Below are 26,765 nucleotides of genomic sequence, written 5' to 3' on the forward strand. Positions count from 1 at the left end.
TTACCGTCCTGTCTCAGCAAGCATCCCATTGCTGAGACATTCCACGAAACTCTTCATGGAACGAACTTACCTTCCAATATCTTCACTTCATTTTCGTATTCGTTGTTCGCCCGGCGGAATCGGTACCCACGTGATTGATGGTTGTTCGGCTACTACAACCCTAGCGCCATCACGTCATCACCTTGATTAGAAAGCGACATTGCCGAAGGGCGCGTATAGCCGACGCAACAAGTAGCCCGTTTGTAAGGTCACCTTGCTTTACTTCGACTCGTTCTTCGTCCTTTAGGACTTTTCCTCTCGTTGTTGAAATTCGTTTCGTCCCACTCTCAACTAGAACAGCTAGCCCGCAAATATGTCGGCTTCAGCAATCACTACCCAAGATGCAAAGTTTAAGAGCCTGGGATTGTCAAAGATGACGGTGAACAAGGAGCAAGTGTGTTGCTATAGCCGCGGTTTAGGTGCAGCCTCCGACGGCAATCCGATACTCGTATTGATACACGGGTATCCGCAGTCTTCCTACATGTGTGTAGACGGCATAATCTGTTGAAGGCCTACGTACTGACTCATCGATACGGGTGGCGTCACATGATTCCGCTTCTCCCACCGGATGCGCCCATCTTCGCGCCCGATCTTCCCGGCTACGGCGCGAGCGCTCCGATCGAGCAGAACGACAAACTTAGCGTCGGAAAGGCACTCATGTCCGCTTTGAAAACAGAAGTCAAGAGGACATCGAGCGCAAATTTGTCCCGGATCCCTGTAGTGCTTATCGGCCATGATCGAGGCGCTAGAGTCGCTCATCGCCTCGCCGTCAGCGGCGTCGAGGGGGTCCACATCTTAGGCGTGTGCTTGATCGATATAGTGAGTAATCTCCTTCCTCCGGCCCATACTTGACGGGAGCTGATGAGCGCAGGTGCCAACCACCACGCAATGGGAGGCATCATCTAAAGCCGCCGCAGTAGTGGGCTACTTCCACTGGCCGTTCCTGGCGAACGTCGACCTCGCAGACCGCATGATCACCGCCTTTGGTGGGGACAACTGGTGCCGCGAAATGACGCTCCGCTGGGCCGGTAAGAACGCCAAAGGCCTCGGCAATCTGAAAGCGGACAATGCACTAGATATATACACTCAGTTCTTCATGCAGCCTCACACTGTGCATGCGTCAAACGAGGATTACAAAGCCGGCGCAACTGTGGATGTCGAAGCGCAGACGGAGGATCAGAAGGCGGGACGCAGGATTGCGTGCCCGGTGCTGCTGCTTTACAGTGAGAGTTATATTGGGAGCAGGTATGAGTTCCCGGATGTGTGGAGGGGGTGGGTGAAGGATGGGGTACGGATCGATAGTCATGGGTGGGGAGATGGGATTGGGCATTTTGGGGCGGAGGAGGCGCCGGAGGAGAGTGCGGGGGTTGTTGGGGAGTGGTTGAAGGGGCTGGGTGGTGGTAGGTGAGGTGTAAGGTAGGTGGACGCTCCACTTCGGACCGTTCCGTGCTGATCTATTAAAGGCTGGTGGATGTTACAAGTGGCAGAAGTCGACTAGTATTAGTTTCTGAAAGTCTTTAATTGGCCATGCTCCAGAGGATTAAGACCACTCCGCGGCCTTTGTTAGTCCCCAACGCTAATACGAGTTTATGTAACCGTAGCTTGTGGCAGACTTGGCGAAGTTTGGGGCTACTGGTTGTTTACGATATATTCTAGGTACTTCCCTGACACTCCGTAAATGCGAAATACGAGCACGGGAAGATACAAGCTTGTGCGTACATTGTGGTAGACTTGGCGAAATTCCAAAGCTGCCATTCGCTAACATCTATTCCTAGTATAACCTCGAAACTGAATGCAAAACACGAACACGGAGAAGCAGATAGAAAAGAACTCCAACTAAGAACCAGCGATGTCCCTCGCTCGGTCTCTCGAACTAGTACCCACAAACACTAAAAACCACACTTCACACCTAACCAACACCACCATCCAGCAGAGATGGCCAAGCGCGCAGCAGCATTTCTCATCACCTTCATCCTCCTCCTCCAACCCCTCCTCGCCCAGCAAGCCACCACCACAACAACCATCGTCGACTTCGCCGTCTCAGACCCGGCCTCCGTCGTCGCCGCCGACGCAACAGCAACCACGTACTGGATGGCATGTGTACCCAACGCCAATCAAGGCTGCGGCACCTCCTCCCCGTTTCCGACGTACACCGTCGTTGGCGGGCCGTCCACTGCAGGCTTCACCTTCGTCGACGAGGGCTTGCAGCTGTCGGTTAGAACGGAGTGCGGCTGCGAGAATTATACGCCCACGACTTGCACGTATGAGGCGAGTAGCGCTGGCTTGTATGCGTCGACTGTGAGGCCGGCGGAGGCGTTTGGGCTGTCGTTGGTGGTGGTGACGATTACGGCGGGGGTGGAGAAGTTGCGCGGTGCTGGTGGTGGTGGGGCGGAGGCTAGTGCGACGGGGACTGGGGCGGGGGCAGATGAAAGTATGTTTTTCCTTCGTGGGGAAATTGGGATCGTGTCGTGCCGAATGGAATTGCGCTAACTTTGTGTGTAGGTCATAGCACGGCTACTACTGGAGCGTCGGCCACTGCGGCGACGACTAGTCCGACTGGAGCGGCTGAGGCTGTGCGACCAAGGCTGCTGGAATATGTTGGGATTGCTGGGATCGTCTTAGGGGCTCTGTGACCTATACTGCCTCGAACTCTACACCTGCATATTGAGGGAGCTAGGTCTCGTGGCGAGGTATTCCCCGGATTCAAGGGCTCGCCGTACAGATAATAAGATTGCTCGTGCAGCTAACTATACGTGCAGTTGTACGTTGTTATAATCGGAGAATTGGGCATCGTGAGAGGATAGGCTGGCCGTTTTGAGCTAGACCAAAGTGGGTATAGTATACACACTGTCCGGTCAGCGATGTACTCCACACAGCTTGATTCTATCTCCTACTGCTTGAGAAGAAGTCGATAACCGTACGGAAATGCAATATCTCGGTGTGTCATCATTGAGATCAAGCAAGTGGAGAGAATGGAGGGCAAGGATAATCACCAATCAGTGCTCCTTCCGCACGCCTTGTGGCAGCAATGCATGGCTTCCCACGTGTTCTACAGCGCTCAATCTGCCTTGTAGGACTATTCCTATCCTATAGATCTCAGGTTCCTACTGCTTCGGAGCCTTGTACTTACGTCGCCCCCGTTCTCTCCCCAAGTCGCCGACATGGCTGGCTACCCCCAACTTGCTTCCCTGATAGGCGCATACCCCGAAGTAGCTACACTGCGCCGCTTCGGAGCCCTAAATGCCCGGAATCTTCCGCATCCACAAGCAGAGCCGACAGTCCTCGAGGACAAGCTGCGCCAGTGCGAAAAGGCGGATCGAGAATCCCGCAATGAGGATCGAGCGATAGACGGGTGCGATTGGCAGACGCTTGCGGAGTCAGGCGATGGGCCTACGGAAGGCGACCAATGGGCTATGTTCCTCAAGATCAGGGAGAAACTGAACGAGTATAGTGAGTATCGCTGTTCTGGTGATGCGAAACTTGTGTGCAAGGGCGGGCCTGACTGGTCGAAAGATTCAGCCTTGTTGGTGCAGCAGAGGCTTGCCAGGTTCGATCTGCCTAATGCGCGCGATCTCGGGTTCCTTGTAAATTGGATGAAGAGCAATGTGTATCTGCTTGGTCAGGACAGCGATATCTGGGAAAAGCCAGAAGTCGAAGACATGGTCGCTTTGAAGACGAGGCCGGTTGGCGATTTGGTATCACGGTTTTTGACTGATAGTATCATCCATTGGTATCATAGGATCATTGGAAGGAAAATCAAGGTATGTTCTAAAATGCCGCTAAAGTACACGAGAGGTCGCTGCTAACAAGAACCAAAGAAACAAGGATCGGTCAGGGATCACCGCATTGTTTAACACGAATTTTTCTCCTGCTTTGGGCTTTATGACCGGTGCAAAGCCCGTGGAAATATTCAGTGCGACGGCTGCGTAAGTCTACGTTATCTCTGAAGTACCGGGACTAACGTTTCCGAGCTTCGCGGCCGTGCGGCTTGTGTTCGTAGGGACGACGAGCGCTTCGATAGGGACGGTATTGTAGGACGGGCGCGCTTTAGGCCGACTATCGCTGCCTGATATGGTTGACGTGAAGGGGCCGTCGTGCATGACCATCAGCCCTGCGAATTTGCCGATTGCTGGGCCTGTTGCGCGGCTTGTTGCGCAGCCGCTCGTTGAGCTGCGCGAGCTGCGAGAGCCGCCTTGTCCTGGCGTTGTTTCTCTTCCAACGACGCAATTTGAGCTTTGTCCGCTACGGCACCTAGTCAGCGTACATTCCTCTGTGTTAAGAATGCTCATGAAGGGGCGCGCTTACCTTCGGTAGTCTTCTCATGCTGGATCAGGGGCATGAACGCAGCAGGGTCAGGCCTCAGCAAGCCATGCTTGACTATGTAATCTCTCCCTATCACGACATCAATTTCCGTTACGTCCCCTAAAATGTAGAACGTTTCGTGTTTGATGCAAGTTCCATTTGGATGCCACTTCCATTGCAGACGGATGGTGCCTCGGCTTTCCACGCGATGTCCTGATGCGCTTCTCATATCCAGGGTAACAGTGGATTTTGATATGAGATGGCTAAGCCCGAGCCGGCCGAGTAAGCGCTCCGAAATCCAATTGCCCCGTTGGCATTGTGTATCCAAGAGCGCGATAGCGAATTGAAAATCGTCGTTCGCATCCAAAATTTTCATACAACGCTGGAAATCCTAATCATTATATTTCAATTATTTTGTTCCCAACATGCCACTTAGGAAGTTCACGCACCTCTTTCACGGCGCCCTGTTTCTCCAATTCGTGTTCGTTGTCAGTGAGCAATGCCGTGGTCGCCGCCTGTCCGAAATCGCTGCCTGGTGTGTTCGAGCGTTTAGCCTCAGATGCAGAACAGTGGTCAAAAGAAAGCCTCCTATGGACGCTTGGTTTGTCAGGGTGACATGGAGGATCGATCTTGTCTAGGATGCGTTAGTACCTATAGGCAATTGCTTGCTTTGGAATGCAGCGACTCACGAATCTCTGGCCCCTCTGGATGCTGAAGCCTAGCATGCTTCGCTAGCTCATTTTGCGATATGAAGAACAAACCACTAAAAGATTCTGCTTCGAAACAGAGCTTATGACAACAACGGTAGTCGCGGAAGTCAACGTCTCCTGAACAACCATGGGCGTTTCTGAAGTGCTTCCAAAGCTTTTCTGCTTTTGTGAGGCTTTTTGTGGTAAGACCGTTTAGCTCACAAGAACCGCAGCGATACCTCGGTGAACCCTCCATTTCGAGCTTCATAGCTTTAGCATATCACAATTGAAAAAGCGAAGCCATGCTCACATGTTGAAGGGATGAGAACGCTGTAACTAGATGTCTCCAAGTGCTCCACAGACAAAGCGGAGGACGCAATAGCCAGCCTGGGAAAAATATTGGTAGAGTTAAGGACGACTGACGTGACGGTTCCTAGTCGAGTAGCATCCCCTTTCCACATGCAATCCCGAGCCTACCCACAGGGATTAGAACTTATCTCAGATGCTCATACGTCAAACAAGCGAGGCAGCTAAGTTCCTTTGTTGTTTGACGCTAATTGGCTACAAGAATTGATAAAGCCGCACCGCCGTCTGGGCTTGCTGAGATAAGCCGCTAAGCGAACTGAAGTACGGTGTCACTGAAGTTTTTCTTCACACTACGGTATTAAATCCACTTCCCTTGAATCGTCGATCGTGCCCGATACGCCCCAATAGCTGTTTTCACGGCGAGGGCAGTAATTCCTTCAGAATTGTCCGCGCTACGCGCCTCGTCGCATTCGAAGGGAATACATATGAGACTGCACACTGGAGGTGCTATAGATGCGTGCAAAACTTGGATAGGGGAGTTCCGCGCCGCGGGGCATGGAACGACTGATACCGGAAGGTGTTAGAAGACCACTCTTGATGCTGTGACGGTGGTTGAGCCAGGAGGTGGGAGGATGAGACCTTGGAAGACAATCCTTTGAGATGGTTGGAAAGGCATTGGGCACCTGGAATCTCATGAGCTAGGGCTAGCTTATCCAATATTAGCTTCTCTGGTGTTAGAAGAGCCGTCTAATCACCCTCTGCGATCCAAACCCCTGGTTTTGCCGCTTTTCGCCTAGGTATCGTTCTCGTCCGTCTCGATGAGTAGTTCTTCTCCAGGCGCGTCGTTGATGATCGAGGAGCTAAACAAATGATATTCTCCCCGCGGTATCTGAGTGGAGTTCCTCAAAGTTCGTTTCTTCGTTACTGTAAGTACCAACGTTGCCTACATCGGCCTCGCATTCCTGACTAGGTGCCGTCAGTTTCCCCGAATTCGCTGCATTTCCTGCTTAGCATGGACCCTTCTGCGGAATCTGGCGGCGCCCCATTCAATTTGGAAGAATTCCTCGACGCCTCCCATGCCGCGCTCTTTGGTACCGGGTTGCGAGTCGCATTAGGCCCATTCAAGGTCTTCGCACCCAAGATTCAATATATTGACGGATGCCGGCGCGCTCATGAATACCTCGACTTCTATGTCAAGCAGGCATTGGAAGGAAATGCTAGTCCGTCGCCGTCTGCGTCCACTTAAACAGGGTCAGCAGCAGCGAAGTATGCTCCAAGGACTAGCTACCCAGATGTATGACGTACACTATATTCGCAGTCAGATCCTCCAGGGTATGATGGCTTTTCAGGAAACGACGGCCGTGCTTATCGCAAACACCATGTTTCTTCTTTCCCGGCACCCACGGTATTGGTCACGACTACGACATGAAGTCCGTCAGCGCGGCGAGGAGCTGCTCACCTTCGAAAACCTCAACAACTTCAAGCCTCTGCAGAATATTCTGAGCGAATGTGAGTCCGACCGGCCCCAGAAGAGAGATAAAATGCTGACAAGCCGCTGCGCTCCGCCTGTATCCCATATTCCTCCTCATGGGCCGCACCAGCCCCAGGGACACCAAGCTACCAGTTGGAGGAGGCCCCGAACAATCGCAACCCATATATGTCGCGAAAGGTACGCCCTTGTTTACGAGCTTGTACACACTCCATCGCGAAGAGTCATCCTTTGGACCAGATGTGGAGACTTTTGTCCGAGACTGGTGGGATAAGATCCACCCCAAGCAATGGGAATACTTCCTATTTGGCGAAGGACAACGGGTGTGTTTGGGGAAAGGTCCCCGCAGAGCCCGCGTTTGTTGCTGAGAGACTAGCGCAAGCTTTCGAGAAGCTGGAGGGTCGTGGTCCAAGACCGTAGAAGGGAGTGGTCTTGACCGCTAAGAATGCGAATGGCTGCGGGCTGGCTTATAAAGCATACCTACTTCTTGTTGCCAAGGTCCCAGACTGTTTGCGATGTGATCATCTTGGAAGGTATAGCCGATGGCGTAAGATACTACGTTTAGTAACGAAGAGAATATGTAGGGTTGAGCGGCTGAAATAACCGTCCTGCACTCACGTGCTGCGGCGCTATTCCAAATTTGGACCCCGCATGGCGAATCCTGCAATTACCTCATTTACAATCCCGACCGTAAGAGTCGCTTAGCTCTAGGTCCTTTCCCTTCAGGCAAGCGCGGCTTTGGTCGCTCACCCATCATAGAACCACTGCAGCAGGGGAGTTTCTGATGGAATGACCCCACCGCGAGAGGGAGGGAGATAGCGCCCGCAGCTTGGCCGCAGCTCGGCACCAGTCGGGCAACGGCACGGGGCTGGTATCCGGTATTTAAATGCCCCTTCGGTAGAATTCCCTGTACAAACCCGACTCCATCGAAGCGCTTCTTCTCCAAAGGCACCTCGCAAATGTGTCAGTATTTCGATATACCTGTCAAACCCGTGGACTGTGCAGCGGCAGACAAGCATTTGGTGACCTTCCGATGGTACATTCTGTGCCAGAGCCCCCGAGGCGTTGGCACGAGCCGTCACTGCTCCGTTGAACACGCTAGGGCAGTCTCCGCTCTTTTTGGGTCATCCAGGACTGAGGGAGCATGCCCCGCTTGCGCGAACCCTCCAACAACCGTAGTAATTGTAAGTTTAGGGTTCTATCATGAGTAGAACAACTCAAACTAATCCGCTGCCTAGAAGTACGTGAACGGGTAAGATAGGGTATGGACGGCTACGATGTTGCGGGGTATCGCGGCGGGACGGGCCGAATAGTGTGGCATTTGCTTATGTAACTACGCTGTGCCATGCCAATGTTCAAAGTACTCGCCTACCCCGCTCTGACATTCATTCTTTCCTTAGCTGCCGTCCCCCGATGGAATCGCCATATCCCTCTCTTCCTGACAGAGTATGGGACCTTCCGTTTCTCTCCGCCGGCGTGTCTGGCATCGTTCTCCAGCTCTCTGACTCAGCTGTTGTCAAAGTACCCTGTGGCGAACCGAACCGAACTGCCGTTCAGACTGAGCGTGCAATCTACAAGCGACTGGGCTCTCATCCGTGTATCACCAAGCTACTCTATGCGCATAGAGACATGCTTGTGCTTGAACGCCTCCAGTACCCTCTGCGCAAGCGACTTCAGGACCTCCACGCCGCCGGAAGATTTCCGCTCCATGAAGACGTCCTGCGCTGGGCTCTTCAGCTTGCGCAGGCCCTTCATCACGTTCACTTATCCGGCGTACTGCAGGTGGATATAGGTACATATAATGCGTTGCTCGACTGGGACGACAATGTAAAGTTATGCGACTTTGCTGGATCATCCATTGACGGATCTATCCCGACTGTATTTCCTAGTATACATTCTCAGCACCCGAACATTCCTGCGAAGGCGCCCTCAGTTCAATCCGAGCTATTTGCGCTCGGATCTATGCTCTATGAGGTAGAGACTATGCGGAAACCATACCACGACCAACCCGATTCCGATATCACCAGGCTGTACGCTGCCGGGGAATTCCCAGATACTAGTGCGCTGCTGCTCGGAGGGGTCGTTACAAGATGCTGGAGATCGGAGTACAAGGATGTTGCGCAAGCAATAGAAGATGTTAGCCTTGTTCAGGATGAGATACGGAGTTTTAGCGAGTCGAGCTTGGGTGGGAACCGCGGCGCTCAAACGCAGGGGGGTTAAGAGACGCCTCATAGACATCAAGTCGCCGAATTCATTCGCCCCGATCTTTACACATGCGGACCAGCTTATCTAGAAAGGGCCTCAAGAACGCTCCCCAATTACCGTCCACTCTCTCATCTATCCCAGGGAGCTCGTATGTTCCCCTTAAAGACTATTCCAGTCTTAAGTATATCCGTTCCGAACCCCCGTCTATTCGCACGTGCGACGTTCTTTGCATCCAGCGGCGTTCGACGCAAGCCAACATGGATTCCAGACCAGCCTCTTGTACTCATTATCGTGCTCCGCCGCCCCCCCCCCCCCCCACTTTGCAATTCGTTAGTAAACCATTACTGCTCACTCTACATCCATCTTTTGCGTCCTAAGCGCGCCGTCTATCGCGCGTCGTCGCCATAGCATTAGCACCACAACCATCAACCTATAGACGGCAACGCAATATTCTCGAAGAACATCGCTCCGCATGCCCAGGACCTGACCCAACTACGACTCTAACAGCATTCACTGTCCGCACGCTCTCCTACTGTTCACCGACTAGCTAGCCTTAGCCCTGCGCGCCTCGTCTGCCCCCAGCCGCTCCCACAGCCTATTCCCACTAGTACGCAAACGACGTCAACCCCTCCGGTAAGGACAGCAAGAGCAATGGAACCCAACTAGGGCCTCGATGAGGATACCGCCGCCGCGGAGTGATGGATGTCATGGAGCGGCTGAAAGACGGGCGGAGGGTAGATACCAGGGTGGCTGGTTGAGCCAATCGAGGAAGACCACGACTTTGGATACCAAAGGATTGAGAGTCATGCCTGAGAGCACGGCGGGTACAATCATCTTAGCAACGAGATATCGCCCTCTGCTCCTTCTGCGCCGATCCACTCTATTTTTGATCAATCTGCTGATTCAGGTTAGCAATCCTTGGACATTCTGAATATTGGCAAATTCTTCCGGCCTTCATTCAGACCTGGAAGCGTGGCGATACTACGACGAAGAATATGGTACCGACGAATGGCAAGGCTATTCAGGGTATCTTTTGGCACCACATTCTTACCGCCGATGCGGACTGCAACGCCGACCCCCTTGGAAAGCCCCAAGACATCGCAAATCTTGCTGAGGACGTGATCACTGGGATTGTGCTGGTGGTGAATGGCAAATAGCAACCTTGTTGCTATCGTTAAGAACGGCGATAAGCAGCTTGGCGAATTGGACCTTGTAGAGGGTTACAACAAGTTCAAGTTCGGCGGCCTAGGCACCGGTAAGGTGCAGGTCGAGGTTTGGGATGGGAGCACGATGGTTGGTGGAGGGTATGCTCCGATAGAGGTAAGAATCGTCACTTAGCCCTCAGTCACAAAAGGCTAACATATTCAGGTCTCGAACTCGGGGCCGATATGCAACTACAACTTCCAAGTAGTTGGCTTTCTGGGCTAGATGAGACGACCGATTCCTTACGTTGCATAGCGCGCCTTCAATCATCATCATTGCATTTCATTTCACTTACTGGTGCCATAACTTATACTCATCTTTTTACTTCTTCATTCCATCGCAACTTCAAGTTGCGAGCTTCCTGTATAAACTTCTTTCCGATGAACGATATCGTTACCATCGTATCCCCGTCGTCAATTCCCCTCTTTTAGTAGATATATTTGCGCTTCCATGCCATCGGCCTTACTGCTAGCTATGCATTATACCACGAGAAGGTTTTTCAGCGCCTTACACGGAAGATATTCCTCTCCGACGCGTAAGAGCTCAGCCTCCAACAAGGGACCGCATCACAGCGAAAAGCAAGTTCGCGTCACCCCTTCCCGTCTCACAACATAGCGGCGTTTCCTTTTAAATCTAGATACAAAACCAGGCGGAGACGCATCGAACCTGCCGGCTATTATTTTAGAGGGCCGACAGACCACATATGTCCATTCCACTCTTATTTTAGTCAAGAGAAATCGAACGAGGATGTGAAGCGGGGAACTGAAGAAGAGGGAGAGATGATGCGCTTTATATGCGCAGAAAAGAGGGTGGGCTCAAAAGACAGCACTTAGCGAAGGCATGTTTCTTCTTCTGGGGGTTATGTGCGTTTTTTTCGGAGTCTTCGATACTTGGTACAGGTCTGATGTTCTTTTCCTCGAGCACGGATGCGAAGGGCGCCATCAAAGCTTTTGCGGCAAGCACTTCCATCCAGCTACCATTTTTTTAATGGTTCGGAGCTGGAGGTGGAGCGAGGTGGTGGAGCGAGGTACAGGAGGAGAACCGTGGTAAGTTTATATGGACGCCCCGGTCGTCACGCGGTGTTCGGCTGGCTCATGTTAGATATCGGCTCGAAATCATTCTGCGAGAACACTATGGATTATGAACGTCGCCTTCCGATGGTGGCGTTTTCGCAACCGTTCATCGTACGCGGGGACCTTAATCCAGCGCAACGCAACTACCTCCCGGCCAAAACTGAAACCATGGAACGATGTCCATACCATTTCTAGACGCGGCAGAGGCAGCCACGCATGAAGTCTTGGTGCGTACATTTTTAGTAAAGGGAATGAAGATATCAGGGTGAGGAATATGAGGGCGAAAGACCGAGGCTTTATATACTCCTAAAATTGGCCCATTTGACATTCTGGGGAGGACTCAAGACAGCGGCTCTGTAAGTGGAGACGCAGAAGAGGAAAGTAGGAGGTGTATAGTGATAATGGTGCTGACCATCATCTATCAATTCGACTGTCACTTCAATCAAGCGCGCGTCCTCACACTTCTCGTTCTTGAATTCCCTCGCGCGGGATCCATACCACCAGAAGCTCCACCAGTTTCGGATTTTGGTCCAAACAGCCTGCCCATGCCGCGCTGGGAAAGTTCTTTTAGAGCGCGGAAGAGGGACTTCATACACACCTACCTCTGCCCTTTTGGAGAAAGCCCCAGAGGCGCGTGGGTAGGCAAAGGTAGAAGCAGGACGACGCTTTATATACCAGCACAGGCGAGGATTGGCGCATGTAGCCATCGACATGGAGGTAACAAAGCAGTTCAAGAGAAGAGCAATGTGTGTTATAACGCTCTGCTTGGTATTTCTTCGACATCCACTCGAAGAGACTTCTTCCTGTGCTGTATATGTGTCTCTCCGCGCAGGCTCTCCGCGCAGGCTCTCCCCGCCATGAGCTCTTCGTTAATGAGCCTTTAGAAGAAGCAGGAGGGGAGCTCCATGTGAGCTCTGTGCGTGAACTTTTAGGGGAGGGGAGCGCAGGCTCCATCACCGCTCTCGTCGGAAATTTTGAGAGAAGAGGAAGCAGATGTGTGTAAGGGAAATCGGTTGAGGGGAGGCTTATATACCCAAACGAAAGAGTGTTCTTGGCTTTCCCTCCGCCGCAAGAGTTCCATAAACATGAAGGCGTAGACCTTGATGTCCATCAGACTTCCAGAGTTTCCCTCGGAGGCATCGGGATTTGCGAAGACGTATTTGGTTCGAGTTCATCGTATGCTGGCCATGGAAAGCCGAGTCCACGATTCGAAGAAAGCGTCGATTGTTTCTCGGTCGTCTTTTAGAGCCCGGGCAAGAATCCCACATTCGGCTGGAGCATGCTCTTTTAGAGAAAGGACCGTGGAGCATTGATGGGAGCGAGAAGAGGAAGGAAGAACGGCTTTATATCTGCTGGGAAGGAGCTGGCATGGAGAGAACTCCGCGTGAGACAGCTGGCAGCTAAAATCGCAATGAATCAGCAGCGCCAGTCATTCGATATCTGCGGCGCATCGAGGCTAGCGGGACGTACGAGAGGAGAGCGACGACTCGACTCCCCATAGCGATTTCCTTCCAAAACTTCTTCCTGCGAACAACATGATAGAATATCTCGCGACTTTTTAGAGACCGACCAGCCGGGCAGAAGGTCCCACGTCAACCTCCTCACCGATTTTTAGAGAACGCGCCGGAAGCGTAAGTGTCGAAGAGAAGCGAAGGAGTAGAGAACGAGGGTTTATATACCCATCGCAGTGCTGTGACAACTTCGGATCGACTTGGGAAGATGACTAAACGCCCAAGGACAAATTCCCCTTATGCAAGCCGGGAAATGCACGAATGGTTGTTCGGTACAGCGCTGCGCGGCATCACTTCCCTGGATCAACGCGCCGCCGCGACCGGCGCTACCTAGGTAGATACCCAAGTCCGGCTACAAGGCTCAAACTCGTCGCACTCCAAGCCGCGCCATTTAACGCACTACTGATGGCTTTTAGGTCCTCGAGCAACGCTCATGCGATACTTGACTGACGTTTTTAGAGGTCGAGGGCGGACTCCGCATGACGCAAGTCCAAGCCCATTTTAGCAAGACACGAACTCCGCATAAACAAAGTCCTAGGTCATTTTAGTGAGAACCCGGTGAAGCATGTGTGGAAAGAGAAAGAGAATGCCGCCAGAAGGTGGCCTTATATAGCCTCCAGAAGTCCAGGAGACGAACTACGGACACGTGAAGCGGAATGCCCCGCTTTGATCGAAAGGGCAGCCTCTGCTCTCCATCAGGTAACGCGGAGTGAGGTTTAACACCCGAAACCACACCCATGGAGAAGATGTGCATTGCGTTTTAGAGGACGAGAGACGAGCTCCGCATAGAACAGAGCTGGGATTGTTTTAGTGAATCCCAGTAAAGTCCGCACGCGTAAAGAGAAAGAGAAAGCAGAATAGCTAAGTGGGTAGGGAGGGCTATATAGCCATGATTGTTTCGGTGAAGTCTCGGATGAAGCACATCTCGAGCGAAGAAAAGACGCGGGAATCTTAGAACGACTACAGCGGCAACCCACGCTTGCACTGCATCACCACGAACGCGCCCCGCTGATTCGACCATCTCAATGCCCTCCACATACCCAACCCTCGCACTCTCCGCCCCGCGCCTTCCAGCATGGTCTCTTTGTTGAAAGAATTTTAGTGCCGAGCCAGGACCGCCATGTGGATTAATTGGACAGAGTTTTAGAAGCCGAGACAGTCTCGCCATGGTATCCTTCGAGAGACTTTTTATTCAATCGACTGGAACGCGCGTGAAGAAGAAAAGAAATGAACAAAGAAGAAGAAAGACTGAGCTTATATACCAGCAGCAGCTACCGGCTACTAGAGGGTCGAGACGTAGTGTTCGACACCATAGCGCCTTGTAAGCCGACTTGTTCTCCATGGCGTTGCTGATTTGTTGGTTTTCGTTCGCATGGTCGGCAGCAGCATCAGCCGTGACTGTGCTGGGTTTTAGAGCAAGGACCTCGGGAGTGGCTCCGCACCTACGCCTTTTCTGAATTTTTAATGTTTTCCGAGCAAAAGCTCTGGGAGGATGGAGGCGCCAGTAGAGGGAAAGGGAGAGGCGGGAGGGGTTTGTGTGTATAGAGGGAAAGAAGAGTGGAGATGGAATGGTAGAGGATAGGACAGGACGGCTATGGGGTTGCTGTGGCAGAGGAGAGAGAAATATCAGCGGCTCTTTCCATTAAAATCTCGAGGTAGAAGACCACGAGCGGGAGGGAAGTCCGACTGCTCGCTGTGCATGATCTATCCAGGAAACGTGTTGTTTTTGATCCCGCCTGTCCGCGCATACGTCTACCCGCTGGCGGCTTTTAATACCTTTTAGTCTAGCACTAGAGGACAGATCTACATGCCTTAGGATAACTACCGGTTTTAGACACCTAAGTGTTTTAGCAGATAGGGTAAAGAAGCCCTATTAGAGAAGAGAAGAACCTCTTATATACGCACAGCTTATCCCGTTAAGCATAGGACAGGACGCTACGCCCTAGTAACAGTAGTAATACTGCAGAAAAATCATAACACGTATATACTTCATGACGCCCACTACCGTCATCCCCCCATCACTCTCTATGTTATTTATGGCGGGCGGAGCAATAAAGGGAGTGGGGGGTTCTGGGATGGCTCCCTGGGGTTGATGTTGCAGAGGCTCGCTAGAGACATGAACGAAGGACACGATACAGTTGGTTCTGCAGAGCAGCTTTCAGGGGCCATATGCATAAAATCAGACCAAAACGGCTCCACAGCATCTGCTACCCAAAAAGCCCTTCGCGAAGACACCCGCCTTCATTGCAACCCAGAAAAGCATCATCAATAGCGTCAGAACCAACCTCGCAGGAATCAAAGCGGAACAGTAATATCTCGAAAGCCAAAACGCCGAACTTGAAGAGACCATTGTTTCCCTTCGAACGCCACTCGATTTCCTCTCGATATCTCCCCCTCAACAGACACGCTCTCCGTTCTTGACTCCACACGCTTAGCGCCTCGTCTAGCTGCTACTCCAGCAGCCTCTAATGCACGCACACTCCTCCCACGATGTTCAACTCCGCCATCATCCGCGGATGGCTGGCTGACGAGCCAGCCTCGCCCCGCTCGCCTCAAACACCTCCGCGCAATCCGGTCAAATGGAAGTGGGCAACGAAGACGGCTAAGTACTCCTTATCGGCTTCGAACAGCTAAACCACTTTTTCGCTATAGCCTCATGCTCCTCCCAGAGAAAGAAGGCGCATTACTTGCTTGGGTGTTTTGGACATCTTAGGACTAGGGCTGTTGGTTAGATGGTATGCGAAGCGCTAGAGGCACAGCTTACATCTCAGATTTTCGTTGGGCCCAGACTTATTTGCTCTGTACGAGGTACCCGGAAGGTTACAGTTGTAACAGAACCATTTTCGACACCCGAGCTTTGAGCATGGAAGTAATTTTGGGATTTTGCAGAGAGTTTGACCATGTTTGGGCTGCAGCGGGCAACGGGATCGAAGAATCGAGGAGGGACCATGCGCCGAGCGAGGTAATGGTCGTCTTCTTGTGAAAGCAAGTGGGGTGAGTCTCTTGTAAAAGAAGTTGGGCCACATGGTGTGGAGTGGAGAAGGAATTGTAGATTATATGGAAATGGAGAAAATACAGCTAAGTGTGAAAGGATTGAAGCATGGAATGATATAACTTGAAGCTGAATTCCCGGTCTGCCGTTGTTCTTCTTCGCTCTTATACGTTCCATCAACACTTGCGTGTATTTGCCTTGCGGTTTCGCAAATTCGGTGGCTGGGCCAATCTCATCGTAGTATATCCTGACGCTCAAGCAGCTTCTGAAATATGTAGTGCGATCCTTTTCAAAAGCTGTGTTGATGGCCAACAAAGAAGCTGTATGACTATTAGGCTGCGACAGGGCAACCGCAGCGTTTATCTAGGTCCCTGATGCGAAAGAGCAAATGGATTGGTTTGGGGCATAGTGGAGCAAGTGCACAACTCAAGCCTTTGTTTCCTAAAATATCTGATGCGTTTGGGAATCTGTTCGATACCGATGAGCGTGACCCGGCTCTGATCCTTCATTGGTCGTGGCGCACTTGGCGGCGAATTTTCAGCTTGTTTTACCCAAAGCAAAGAAGCCCCGCGTTGGTCTAGGGCCAGCGAGTCAGAGATCTCATCTAGGGACAAAAAACCACCAAGAAACTTGTAACCCAGGGCGGCCAGGTTAAGAGAACATTTCGAGCCGCTTGGGACAGTGCAGAGCGTGCGATCGGTTATCTGATAAGACATGTCGAGGCTGGACCCATAATTGATGTTGGTTCCATCGCCAGCAAGAACAGATAGACGAAGCCGAACACTCGGGGGAGACTGAAGGCATACTTATCACAGAAATGGAGAAACATGTAGCAAGCCAAGCAACTAGGTCAATCCTCTCTCCGCAACTACCTAATCAACACCTGATCTACTATCTCATATCCGTCCCCATCTGTATGGGCCGCACGGGCAAGTTGGATAGCAACCTGGCGCACAATAGCCCGGCATTGTCTGCAGTGTTTCCATTTGTCTCCGTCAAGCAAATGCTTGACGCGAAGAGGGCATATCTCACCCTCAGCCTCAGTGGGCTGCTCTGAATCCACTTTAAGATCCGAGTGACCGTTACTGGTGAGCTCACCCACCCCTTCGGTTGGTTCGAGAGGCCACAGAGTGACGTTCTCTTCGGCCTGTGCCACTGGCTCACCAGTGGCATCTACGCTGCACGTTCCAAGTTCTGAATTAACCATTTCACCATCAACGGGTGCGACGGTTACTGTCGGCTCTTCTTTAACCTCGAACACCTCCTCGATTACTTCAATGGCACCTCTTTTAGCCTTCTTCCCTTTCTTCCTCTTTGCAAATGAGCCCCATCGCCATAGATCGCCCTCCTCGGTTGCCGGCTCAGGCTCTGGCACATGCTCAGGCACGGGTTCCTGCTCTTCGGCGATAAGAGGCTCGTCGGTGGAAGCCTCTTGAACAGGATAGTCTTGTGCAGGACACTCCAGTGCAGGACAATCGTCGACAAGATAGTCTTGTGCAGAACACTCCGGAGCAGGACAATCGTCGACAAGATAGTCTTGTGCAGAACACTCCGGAGCAGGATAATCGTTGGCAGGAGAGTCTTGTACAGAACACTCCAGAGCAGGACAATCGTTGGTAGGATAGGCTTGTGCAGGACACTCCAGAGCAGGACAATCGTTGACAGGATAGGCTTGTGCAGGACACTCCGGAGCAGAACAATCGTCGGCAGGATAGGCTTGTGCAGGACACTCCGGAGCAGAACAATCGTCGGCAGGATAGTCTTGCGCAGGACACTCCGGTGCGGGACAATCGCTGGCAGGATAGTCTTGTACAGAACACTCCAGAGCAGGACACGGACAATCTTCTTTAGATATTGCATCGACGGTAAAGGGCTCTTCCACCAGTCCTCCGTCAACGAGTAGATCAGGGACGCTGGTCCCGCACTCTTCAGAAGTCCTTACAGGGGACCCCCTCTGCGCGCCGAGCATGCGCTCGACCTTGTCATTGTAAAGCCCCACCACGCACTTTGCCAGCACTCTAGCCAAACCGACATCGTTAACGCGGCCGAAAAAGCCATCCCTCGCAAACACCGTGCGATCTTCTTCAAACGCCGCCTTGGCTTTCCCGTCCAAGTAGTCATGGAACCAGGCGGTATCGCCTAGGAGTTTCGAGAAGTCATCCTTGAGAGCTTCAGCGACGTCGAAAATGTCCATCTCTGTGCCGAAGCGTTCGATTTGTTTCTTCGCCAGCCCTTGTAGCCCATGTAGGCTGTAATTCTTCGCCGCCGTGTAGGCCAATACAGCTCTCTTGAATTCGATCTTTACCTCGTCAACCGGAGAGGCGGCCGTGTTGTCGAGCGTTTGGTACGCTCCGGTGTACAGGTAGTGGACCAGTACATGACCGGTGTTTTCGTCAACATCGGCTAGATATACGCCTCTCTCCCATGTGCTGGAAGAGGCGATCCAATCTGGATTTTGCAAGAGATCTCGGGGGACGTGGTACTCTCTTTGTTCGGGGCCGATACGAAGTGCGACAAGAGAACTTGTGTAAGGACTGCAGATCACAGTTAGTTATATGTACATAAGTCAAAGATAAATGGAAACGGGACTTCTAACGAGGTCTCAGGCCGTTGAGATGTGGGTTGAGAGCATGGGGTTGATTCCGCGGTCGACTCGTCGAATGGAGGCTCCGGTTCTGGAACTGGCAGCTGCTTTCCGCTCTTCTTCTTTTTAGCCATTTTCGACGTTGATGAAGAGAATCGCTGAAGCTGAGGAGAAGTAATGCGACTAAACCAGTTTACATATAAACGCTGGCATACTTGCGGTCTATATGTTGAGCGAGGTGTGCCGCATACCCAGGCAGCATGTCCGAGCGCCGATCCAGTCCAATCGTTAGAGCATACCGTGCCGATGGTAACCACTTGGCGACCACCACGTTAACCAAGGAAACTGTGGCGACTCGAAGCCAAGCCTTGTGGAGCGGAATGCTCTGCGCGGACAGGCTGAAAATGTACCACAGCATTATCGCTACATGAAAGGGCGCCTAACAGCCTTTGAATCTTGTCTCGCTTGGTGCGCGCATACGTCTACCCGCTGGCGGCTTTTAGTAGCTTTGGGTCTAGGACAGAGGGGACAGACCCACATGCCTCAGGATAACTGCCGGTTTTAGACACCCGAATGCTTTGGTAGATAGGGTGAAGAAGGCCCCATCGGAGAAGAGAAGACGGTCGACCTTCTATACCATACGCCCAGCCTATCCCGTCGAGGACCGAACAGGACGCCACGCCTAAAACAACAGTAGCGATACTGCAGAAAATCATAACACGTATATACCTCATGACGCTCATTATCGTCATGCCCGCTCATCACTCTCTAAGTTATGTATACAAGCCCAACGCATTCCTAATGTATGATAGCACGCCATAAGCCGCCTTATACAAAGATCATTACCAAACGCTTCGACACCATGCATCGATCGCCATCGCATCGTACACTACACGAAAAAGCACAACGACGAGCCTCGCTCCAAAATGCATATGCAACAACGACATGCAAAAAGCGAAGAAAAGGGGTGTAAAAAGGGCGAGACAGGTAGGAATAGCGTGGCTCGCGTGGTATATAGCAAGCAAGCAAGTACCAGAAAATCAAACTGCCTCTTTTGTTGCTTTTTGGCGAGCACAGCTCAGTCCAGCGGCGTCTAGAGGAACGCGCCGCCTCTTCCTTTTTCCACGTCCTTCTCGTCATACGGGCTGGTCTCTTCCGTCTCCGTCCTCCGTATACCCGGCGCTGCGGTAGACGGGCCTCGGCCGGGCGAGACGCCAGGACTGGGACTCCTAATTATCCGCCAGTCGTCGTCGACATCCGAGTACGTGGGCGGGTTGAGCTCTTGGCTATCGCGACTTGGGATCGGAAGGAGTGCTGAAGAATCACCCTTCACAAGCCCTAGCCGTTCCTCCTCTGTCGCACCCCCCTTATCCTCGCGACTGCTCTTCCTACTACTTCTGCTCGTGGGACGTCCAGTTATCGACTGCTCGCCGCCAGACTGCGCACGGTTTCTACCAAACACGTTCTGAAACGAGAATTGGCGCTTTGCAGTGTGCGGTGGCGGTTTCGGGGGACGCAATGAGTCGCCGGAAGATTGGCGGTCATGTTGACCTGGATGTGGTGGATGTGGCAGTGTACCGAAGTGGATCGTTGTCTCATGGGGCTTGTACGAGGTGTCTGTCTGCATTGCTCTGGTATACGAGTCCTTATCCGAGGCACCGTCTGAGCTTATTGGTTCTAGATTCGAGAGGCTAACCGGAGGATTCGTGCTGCTTTGTGACTTTCCTCGCGACCGGAGCCTCTGAAAGAAGCCTGGATGGTAGCTGCTGTTGTCGTCATCTGACTCATCCGTGGGAAAATGTGACATGCCCAACGGCGGATGGATGGTCCTGTGGCGAACGATAGTAGCATTCCGCGACGGGTGGTCCGGATCCAGGATCGTCTTGCGTCTTCGCAGGCCATCGAATTCGACCTGCTCCCCTTCGCCGATGGGCTCCATATGCTCCTCCTGTAACCTCTTTACTTCCATCATTTGCTTCTCGCTTCGGGCTCTTGACAGAGAGCGCAGGATGGCGCCACCGCCGCGAATGGTGTCTGCCCTGGGTTCGTACTCGGGTTCTTCCTGTTCGGCGACGGTGCGGACCTGGTCGAGGTCGCCCTTGAAGACGGCAGCATCGGGGACGTCTTTGGCAGACTTGGAGAGCTGCAGCAGGACTACTCCGGCGCAAATCTGCAGGAAACCCATAATAACGGTGGATATTGTTGCAGCGGTGCCCTTGAAGCCTTGGAAGAGGATAGCGGAGGTAACAATGGTGGCAGAGGTGAAGAAGACGTAGTAGGTCGGAGTAACGAGCGCTGCGTTGAAGAGGTTGAGCGCTTTCTGGAAGAAAATTAGCATATTTTGTAGAGACCAGATCAGGGCGGCTTACGTTTAGATAAATGATCTCGGTGACCAGCGTCGAGATGACAAATACGAGCAGGACATATAGAAACCACTCTTTAAACTGCGATTTTCCTGCAATCTGAGCGACAATGGCAGCTCCGAGGCCCTGCGTTGCAACAACGCTGAGGCCTCCGATTAGACTGCAGATGGAAAGGTATACCAACATAGACTTCTTTCCATACTTTGGCCCTAACCAAAGGGCCACGACTACACAACCAACAATGACAACGCCGGCGTAGCTGAGGAAGCCGGGCGCTTTGACCAAATCCTTCATATCCTGGATATCGGCGACGGCGGACTGTTCCGGGGCATTTATGACGATGACGACGGAGCCGATAATGCAGTTAAAGCACCCGACCTTGCCCACAAAACTCAAGCGCTCCTTCAGGAATATGGCAGATAGAATGGCGGTAATGACGACGGAGAGGGCGCCCATGGGTGTGACGAGAATGGCGTCGACGAAGGCGTAGGCGACGAAGTTGCAGATCTCGCCAATGATCATCAGCGTCATGCCGGTCCACCACCAGGCATTCTTGAGGTAGCCGTAGCCCTCGCCCGCCTCTTCGTTGTACTTTGCATTGGCCTTGAGCAGGCCGTGCTTCTTCAGCACGAAGGACACGCCGATGAAGGCGCCCGAGGATATTGCCAGAATGATGCCCACGACTTTGTATATGGGTGGTCGCTTCGCGGAGTCGCCTGCCACGCCGCCGGAGCGTGCGTAGAGGCCGTGGGCGGTGGTGAGGAGTTGACCGGCCGAGTCCATGGTGAGGGACGCAGCGTGGTCCACGGTGCTGGGTGGGGCCGCTGTCACCGGGGTAGCGCAACCGGCGCTCGACGTCGACGGTATGCGGTGGAATATTTAGGGCAGAGACAACCGCGGCGGAGGCATGGGCGAGTCAATGTGCGAGTTCAGCGGCGAAAGGGTGTCGTCGGGCGGGAATGCACACGGCGCGGAGGTGGTGACGAGAAGGGAAGTCTGTTTGGGCCGGGACCGTCGCACGAGCCGGCGCACTCGACTTGGCTCGAGGAATGCTGCAACGATATTCAATAGAGGCAGTCGCAGTCGGACTCGAGTGAATTGCTTCGTTAGCGGTGTTCAGCGGCGATAGCGGCGTTCAGCTGCGCCCACTGTCGTCGTAATCGGCGTGCGCGGTAGCTGCAGTTCTAGATTCGTGGGGTACACAGTTCCTAGGCGATGTGCAGTGCGATACTCTGAGCGTAGTCGTGAAGGCGGTTGTAAAACAAACAATGGGTCGTTATGTGCCTGCGTATAGCGTATAGTCGCAAAAGCGGAGGGATGCTAAGGGCTGGGAGCTGGTGGTTGGAGAAAGTGTTTCGCGCGGCCGGTCTTCTCCCCCTGCAGCGCTGGCAGCTTGGAAGAGCGTCAGCCAAGCAACGTGCCTGGCACTCCCACGGCTCGAACACGAACAGACGATCACCGCGCAAAACCTGGCTCTCTCCGCACCCGCCTACTACGCCATCTCCTCATGCCCGCGTCACAGCATGGAGAACGGCACCTCGCTCGCTCCAGCGCGCGACATCTTTGCCGCCACCTCGGTGGCTGAGATCCACGCCACCCTGGCCCATCTGCACCAGCAAGAGGCCACCGTCACCCGCCAATTGAACAACCTCATCGCCTCCCAGAAGGACCTGTCCCGCGAACTCGGCCGCCTCGATCTGCTCCGCGCCCACCTCGGCACCCAAGCCGTCAACACGCGCGCCATCAGCAATGGCATGCTCTCCGACGCCGCCTCGACCGCGAACCGCATCTCGAGCGCCGTTAAGCGCCTAGATCACGAGCAATCCAACGTTAAAGCTACACTGGAGGTGGTGGAGCAGGTGGCAGAATTGAAAGCATGCGTGCTCGGTGTGCATGGGTCCATGGGCGCGCCCCAGGATTGGGAAACCGCTGCTGGATACCTTAGTCGCGCGTCCAAGATCCCCGACGAGGTCATAGATGGCAACTTCGCCGAAGAGATCGTGCCCACCGCTGAGGTGCCTGATCCTCCACGGGTGACGCTGGATGCAGCAGCCGAATCGCTCTGTGGCCTCTTTCTGCGCGAGTTCGACAAGGCCGCCAAGGGAGGCGACGGCTCGAGAGTGACACGCTTCTTCAAGCTGTTCCCCTTGATTGGCCGAACTGAGGTCGGTCTTGATGCATACGGCCGATATGTGTGCCAGGGCGTAGCAGCAAGAGCGAGGACGAACTTCAACTCGGCCCTCCCAGCCCAAAGAAAGGAGGGCTACTTCTACGGCAACACCATCACAAAGCTCTTTGAGCATATTGCGCAGATTGTGGACGGACATGAGCCGCTAGTAGAGCGACACTATGGCGTCGGTATGATGGCGAAAGTGATAGAGCGTCTTCAGATTGAGGCCGATGTCCAAGGCGGGATTGTGCTCGACACGTGGCATGAAGAGCGGACGGTTGATCGCAAGCTGACCGACATCAAATCATACGCTTTCTCTTTCCTTGTTCAGAGCTTCCTACCCTCGCAGAAGCCCGCGATGGGGACGCCCCGCGCCGGCTCGCCAGCTAATGCTGCTGCGCGGACAAGTGAGGATGAAGGTGTGAATATGAAAGAGGTTGATAGATTGCTGGCGGAGAGTGCGCTTATGCTAGGTCGGTGGGCTTTGTACTCCCGGTTCATCTCCTCGAAATGCGCAGTAAGTTCTTCAGCACTGATACATGCCACTTCTGACCTTTATAGCCTGCTGAGCCTGAAGATACAATCGACCACGGCCTGGTCATGCCGCAATTCCTGGCCACCAGCAATCTCAACAAAAAGGTCTCGAGCCACCTCGTTGAGCCTTTCAATATCATGACCACCTTCTTCTTCCGGCGATCAGTAGAGAAAGCGTTCCAGCTCGACCAGTCACCCTCAGACCTCAATCTCAACCCTGCGAAGCCTCTCGGCTCAGATCCGCCATTCATCACAACTGCGGTTGATACGGTCATGTATATTTTGAACCAGGTGCTGCAGAGGTCATTGGCCACTTCTCAGCGCGCTGTGATTAGCAGCGTCGTCCCTAGCGTTGGCCGAGTGCTAAGCGCCGAGTTCATCGGAATGATCCAGCGGAAGATGCGCGATGAAAGCTACCCAAAGCCCGTCATCCAAGGCGGTCTCCCCCCGGAGGACAAGGTGATAGCGTTCCTCGTCTTGATCAACAATTTGGACGTAGCCAACGACTACATCAAACGAATCGTTGAGCAACAGTTGGGCAAGCAGAAACAGCCCTCTGAGGAACACAAGTCGCCCCTGCTGGATCTATTCCCCTTCGGTCACGATGCGACGTTCGTGGAGAATACCCTGAAGGCCATGGAACATTCCTTCTCCACCAAGAGCGGCGAGTTGCTCAACGACAGCATACAAGTCGCCTTCCACAACGTCCTGAAGCCGCGGGTGCGGCCCATCCTCGCTGAAGCATTCCGCGACATCGACTACGCACCAAACGAAGGCGATGGTGATGAAGACGGGGAAGGCGATGACGCCAATCTGGTGAAGTCGCGCTTCGATCGCGGATGGGGCGCTCTCATTCGGCCGATTAAGCGCATTCTCACTGCCGCTAACTTTGACCGCCTACTCACCGTCGCCGTTACCTACTTGGCCAGCGCCCTGGAGAAGCGCATCCGGAGTTACTATGGGAGGGTCAATGAGTCAGGCGCAGCGAGGCTCGAGCGCGATATCTCTGGAATCATTGCCGCCGCTGTGGTGGGTGGAAAGTATGGGCTACGTGATGCGTTCACGAAGTGCACGCAGATGACGCTGATAATGAACATGGAGGACGACGAGTGGGAGGAAGTCACCAATGAAGAAGCAGGCGATTCTGGCATTCCCTGGGTTCTGGATGCTGAGGAAAGGAGGCGAGTAAGGGCTCTCGTCAAGGGGTAATTCTAGAGCACAGAATGTCTTGGCAATTAATATGGACGGACGGGCCCAACCGAGGCACACGATCGTGTGCATTCCTGACAATGCAGGGTGTCAAAATCTTCCCTTCTTTGGAGCCGTCTGCATTCAAGTCTTGATTCCATTACTACATTTGGATCGCCCTTCTCCCTTTGTCGGTGCGTTCCTTGGTCCTTTCCTAATCGGACCCATCGGTCCCCGTGGCGCGCACCCAAGCAATACGAGCTCTTGGCAGTATCAAGCCACCTTGCATCCGAACCTCAGCAATTCATCCCATCGTCCCACACTTCATTTTTCCCTTCTCCGTGCGCGGTTTCGGGGCCCGGCGTTATTGTTCTTCGAGACATACTCAGCCATGAAAGAGATATGACACTTGGCAACCGAACATGTGGCTCCTGCACCTCCTCGCCTGGCTATCCATCTCGACAGCAGCAGTGCACGCGCAATGCCCCATCTACACCAACTACGCCTCGTCCAAACACGAGCCGTACACAAACACGCGCTGGAACCTGTCGTATGCGCGGCCCATCCCGCCGTGCCGCACCTTCGCGGCGCCGGAGGTCGAGCACACCATCAGCCGGCTGAGGAAAGTCATCGTGGACCCGGATCTCTTCCGCCTGTTCGAGAACGCGTGGCCGAGCACCCTGGACACGACGATTGCGTGGCGCGGGGTGTCGAACAGGACGGCGCCGGGGGCGGACGAGGAGGAGCTGAGCTTTGTGATCACGGGCGATATCGAGGCCATGTGGTTGCGGGATAGCGCGAACCAGCTGCAAGCGTATGTTTCGCTGCTGAGGGCCAATGATAGCAGGGAGAGTCTGGCCAGCGTGTTTCGCGGCGCGATTAATCTCCAGGCCCGATATCTCCTGGGCGATCCGTTCTGCAATGCGTTTCAGGCGCCCGAGGAAAGCGGCACGATCCGCAAGAGCAGCATGAACAGCGATGTCATCCAGCCCAGCTTCGACTACATGCAGGTCTTTTCCTGCCAGTGGGAGTTGGACTCCGTCGCGTCGTTCCTGCAGCTCAGCGTCGATTATGCGACGGCGACGGGCGACTACGCCTTCTTTGGCAAGCATAACTGGACGAACGCCGTGGCGAAGGTGCTGCACACGGCGCAGAGCATGATGGTGGATAGTTACAAGGAGGACGGCTCGTGGCAGCACACACCGTACACATATTGCGCTCCCTACGGCGGCACGCCGATCAACGACTGCAACGGCTCCCCCCACCGCGGCAACATCGGGCTCATCCGATCTTTCCACCGCCCCTCAGACGACGCGTGCACGTATCAATACCTGATCCCCTCGAACATGATGTTCAGCCACGCGCTCAACGCCTCCTCCTTCATCATGTCGCGCATCGCGCCCGCAGACAGCAACCTAACCAGCTGGATGCAAACCATGAGCAGTGGCATCCGCAGCGGCATCTCCAAGCACGCCATCTTCCCCTCCGCAAAACACGGCCCCATCTTCGCCTACGAAATCGATGGCTATGGCTCCGCCAACATCATGGACGACCCGAACATCCCGTCCCTGCTCTCCGCGCCCTTCCTCGCCTACGTGCCTAAGTCCGACAAAATCTACCAGAACACGCGCCGCATGATCCTGTCCCGCGACAACCCGTACTACGCCTGGGGCCCGGTTATCAGCGGCGTGGGCAGCCCGCATACGCTGCCGGGCCGCGCGTGGCCGATGGCGAATGTCATGGCTATTCTGACGAGCGAGGACGATGAGGAGATTGTGAGGAATTTGCGATGGTTGCTGCAGAGTACGGATGGGTACGGCGTGTTGCATGAGAGTGTGCATGCTCATTTAGAGGGGGTGTGGAGTCGGCAGTGGTGAGTTTTCCCCTCTTTTTGTTGGGCCTTCCAAGGCTCCCTCCATCCTGAATGGTTGTTTCTCGGTGTGAAATATTCTGTTGCGAAGGCGGATGGTGGCAGAAGCGAGCTAACGTGGCATAGGTTTTCCTGGGCGAATGGTATTTTCGGCCAGGCAATTCTGGACCTGGAGAAGCGCAAGCCGCATATTCTCAAGATGGGCTTCCAATAGCATAGCCCTCCTTGCTCGGCGCACTTATCTCCC

At 53.6% G+C, this 26,765-nt stretch overlaps 12 protein-coding genes across 12 annotated transcripts; 9 read left to right on the forward strand and 3 right to left on the reverse strand.

Annotated features, from left to right (window-relative positions):
* Positions 1–29: 29 nt before the first annotated feature.
* On the forward strand, positions 30–1,702 carry BU26DRAFT_90299 (alpha/beta-hydrolase). Its single transcript, XM_033836471.1, has 4 exons — positions 30–520; positions 574–858; positions 911–1,455; positions 1,503–1,702. The coding sequence occupies exons 1-3, from the start codon at positions 353–355 to the stop codon at positions 1,445–1,447; spliced, it is 990 nt and encodes a 329-aa protein (XP_033679974.1). The 5' UTR covers positions 30–352; the 3' UTR covers positions 1,448–1,455; positions 1,503–1,702.
* A 129-nt stretch (positions 1,703–1,831) lies between these two features.
* Positions 1,832–2,975, forward strand: BU26DRAFT_608450 (uncharacterized protein). Its single transcript, XM_033835843.1, has 2 exons — positions 1,832–2,470; positions 2,542–2,975. The coding sequence occupies exons 1-2, from the start codon at positions 1,975–1,977 to the stop codon at positions 2,670–2,672; spliced, it is 627 nt and encodes a 208-aa protein (XP_033679975.1). The 5' UTR covers positions 1,832–1,974; the 3' UTR covers positions 2,673–2,975.
* Positions 2,976–3,200: 225 nt separating this feature from the next.
* On the forward strand, positions 3,201–4,283 carry BU26DRAFT_608451 (uncharacterized protein; the record flags this gene model as incomplete). Its single annotated transcript, XM_033835844.1, has 3 exons — positions 3,201–3,800; positions 3,858–3,965; positions 4,040–4,283. 2 exons carry the CDS (start codon positions 3,201–3,203, stop codon positions 3,891–3,893), a joined length of 636 nt encoding a protein of 211 aa, XP_033679976.1. The 3' UTR covers positions 3,894–3,965; positions 4,040–4,283.
* Positions 4,011–5,431, reverse strand: BU26DRAFT_608452 (uncharacterized protein). The gene is made up of 5 exons (XM_033835845.1): positions 5,341–5,431; positions 5,031–5,292; positions 4,791–4,975; positions 4,345–4,732; positions 4,011–4,281 (listed from the first exon to the last, which is right to left on the reverse strand). Exons 2-5 carry the CDS (start codon positions 5,284–5,286, stop codon positions 4,145–4,147), a joined length of 966 nt encoding a protein of 321 aa, XP_033679977.1. The 5' UTR covers positions 5,287–5,292; positions 5,341–5,431; the 3' UTR covers positions 4,011–4,144.
* Positions 5,432–6,592: 1,161 nt separating this feature from the next.
* On the forward strand, positions 6,593–7,154 carry BU26DRAFT_377728 (cytochrome P450; the record flags this gene model as incomplete). Its single annotated transcript, XM_033822539.1, has 2 exons — positions 6,593–6,845; positions 6,889–7,154. Coding segments are annotated over 2 exons (519 nt in total), but the record flags the coding sequence as incomplete, so codon positions are not given.
* Positions 7,155–7,746: 592 nt separating this feature from the next.
* BU26DRAFT_522677 (uncharacterized protein) lies at positions 7,747–8,191 on the forward strand. Its single transcript, XM_033829839.1, has 2 exons — positions 7,747–8,009; positions 8,064–8,191. Exons 1-2 carry the CDS (start codon positions 7,785–7,787, stop codon positions 8,079–8,081), a joined length of 243 nt encoding a protein of 80 aa, XP_033679979.1. The 5' UTR covers positions 7,747–7,784; the 3' UTR covers positions 8,082–8,191.
* A 32-nt stretch (positions 8,192–8,223) lies between these two features.
* BU26DRAFT_522678 (kinase-like protein) lies at positions 8,224–9,298 on the forward strand. The gene has a single exon (XM_033829840.1). It carries the CDS (start codon positions 8,239–8,241, stop codon positions 9,043–9,045), a length of 807 nt encoding a protein of 268 aa, XP_033679980.1. The 5' UTR covers positions 8,224–8,238; the 3' UTR covers positions 9,046–9,298.
* Positions 9,299–12,120: 2,822 nt separating this feature from the next.
* On the forward strand, positions 12,121–13,151 carry BU26DRAFT_508919 (uncharacterized protein; the record flags this gene model as incomplete). The annotated part of the gene is made up of 4 exons (XM_033827118.1): positions 12,121–12,301; positions 12,421–12,690; positions 12,871–12,937; positions 12,995–13,151. The coding sequence occupies 4 exons, from the start codon at positions 12,121–12,123 to the stop codon at positions 13,149–13,151; spliced, it is 675 nt and encodes a 224-aa protein (XP_033679981.1).
* Positions 13,152–15,584: 2,433 nt separating this feature from the next.
* BU26DRAFT_508920 (uncharacterized protein) lies at positions 15,585–18,527 on the reverse strand (the record flags this gene model as incomplete). The annotated part of the gene is made up of 4 exons (XM_033827119.1): positions 15,585–16,129; positions 16,288–16,603; positions 16,693–18,343; positions 18,406–18,527. The coding sequence occupies 4 exons, from the start codon at positions 18,525–18,527 to the stop codon at positions 15,585–15,587; spliced, it is 2,634 nt and encodes an 877-aa protein (XP_033679982.1).
* A 959-nt stretch (positions 18,528–19,486) lies between these two features.
* Positions 19,487–21,539, reverse strand: BU26DRAFT_568956 (DUF803-domain-containing protein; the record flags this gene model as incomplete). The annotated part of the gene is made up of 2 exons (XM_033833832.1): positions 19,487–20,713; positions 20,763–21,539. The coding sequence occupies 2 exons, from the start codon at positions 21,537–21,539 to the stop codon at positions 19,487–19,489; spliced, it is 2,004 nt and encodes a 667-aa protein (XP_033679983.1).
* Positions 21,540–22,132: 593 nt separating this feature from the next.
* BU26DRAFT_90383 (golgi transport complex subunit Cog4) lies at positions 22,133–24,870 on the forward strand. The gene is made up of 2 exons (XM_033836472.1): positions 22,133–23,443; positions 23,488–24,870. Exons 1-2 carry the CDS (start codon positions 22,280–22,282, stop codon positions 24,667–24,669), a joined length of 2,346 nt encoding a protein of 781 aa, XP_033679984.1. The 5' UTR covers positions 22,133–22,279; the 3' UTR covers positions 24,670–24,870.
* BU26DRAFT_90384 (glycoside hydrolase family 125 protein) lies at positions 24,871–26,763 on the forward strand. The gene is made up of 2 exons (XM_033836473.1): positions 24,871–26,521; positions 26,645–26,763. The coding sequence occupies exons 1-2, from the start codon at positions 25,071–25,073 to the stop codon at positions 26,730–26,732; spliced, it is 1,539 nt and encodes a 512-aa protein (XP_033679985.1). The 5' UTR covers positions 24,871–25,070; the 3' UTR covers positions 26,733–26,763.
* The last annotated feature ends 2 nt before the right edge of the window (positions 26,764–26,765 follow it).

This window comes from Trematosphaeria pertusa (genome assembly GCF_010094035.1).
Source record: "Trematosphaeria pertusa strain CBS 122368 unplaced genomic scaffold BU26scaffold_14, whole genome shotgun sequence".
In the NCBI taxonomy this organism is placed as follows: domain Eukaryota; kingdom Fungi; phylum Ascomycota; class Dothideomycetes; order Pleosporales; family Trematosphaeriaceae; genus Trematosphaeria; species Trematosphaeria pertusa.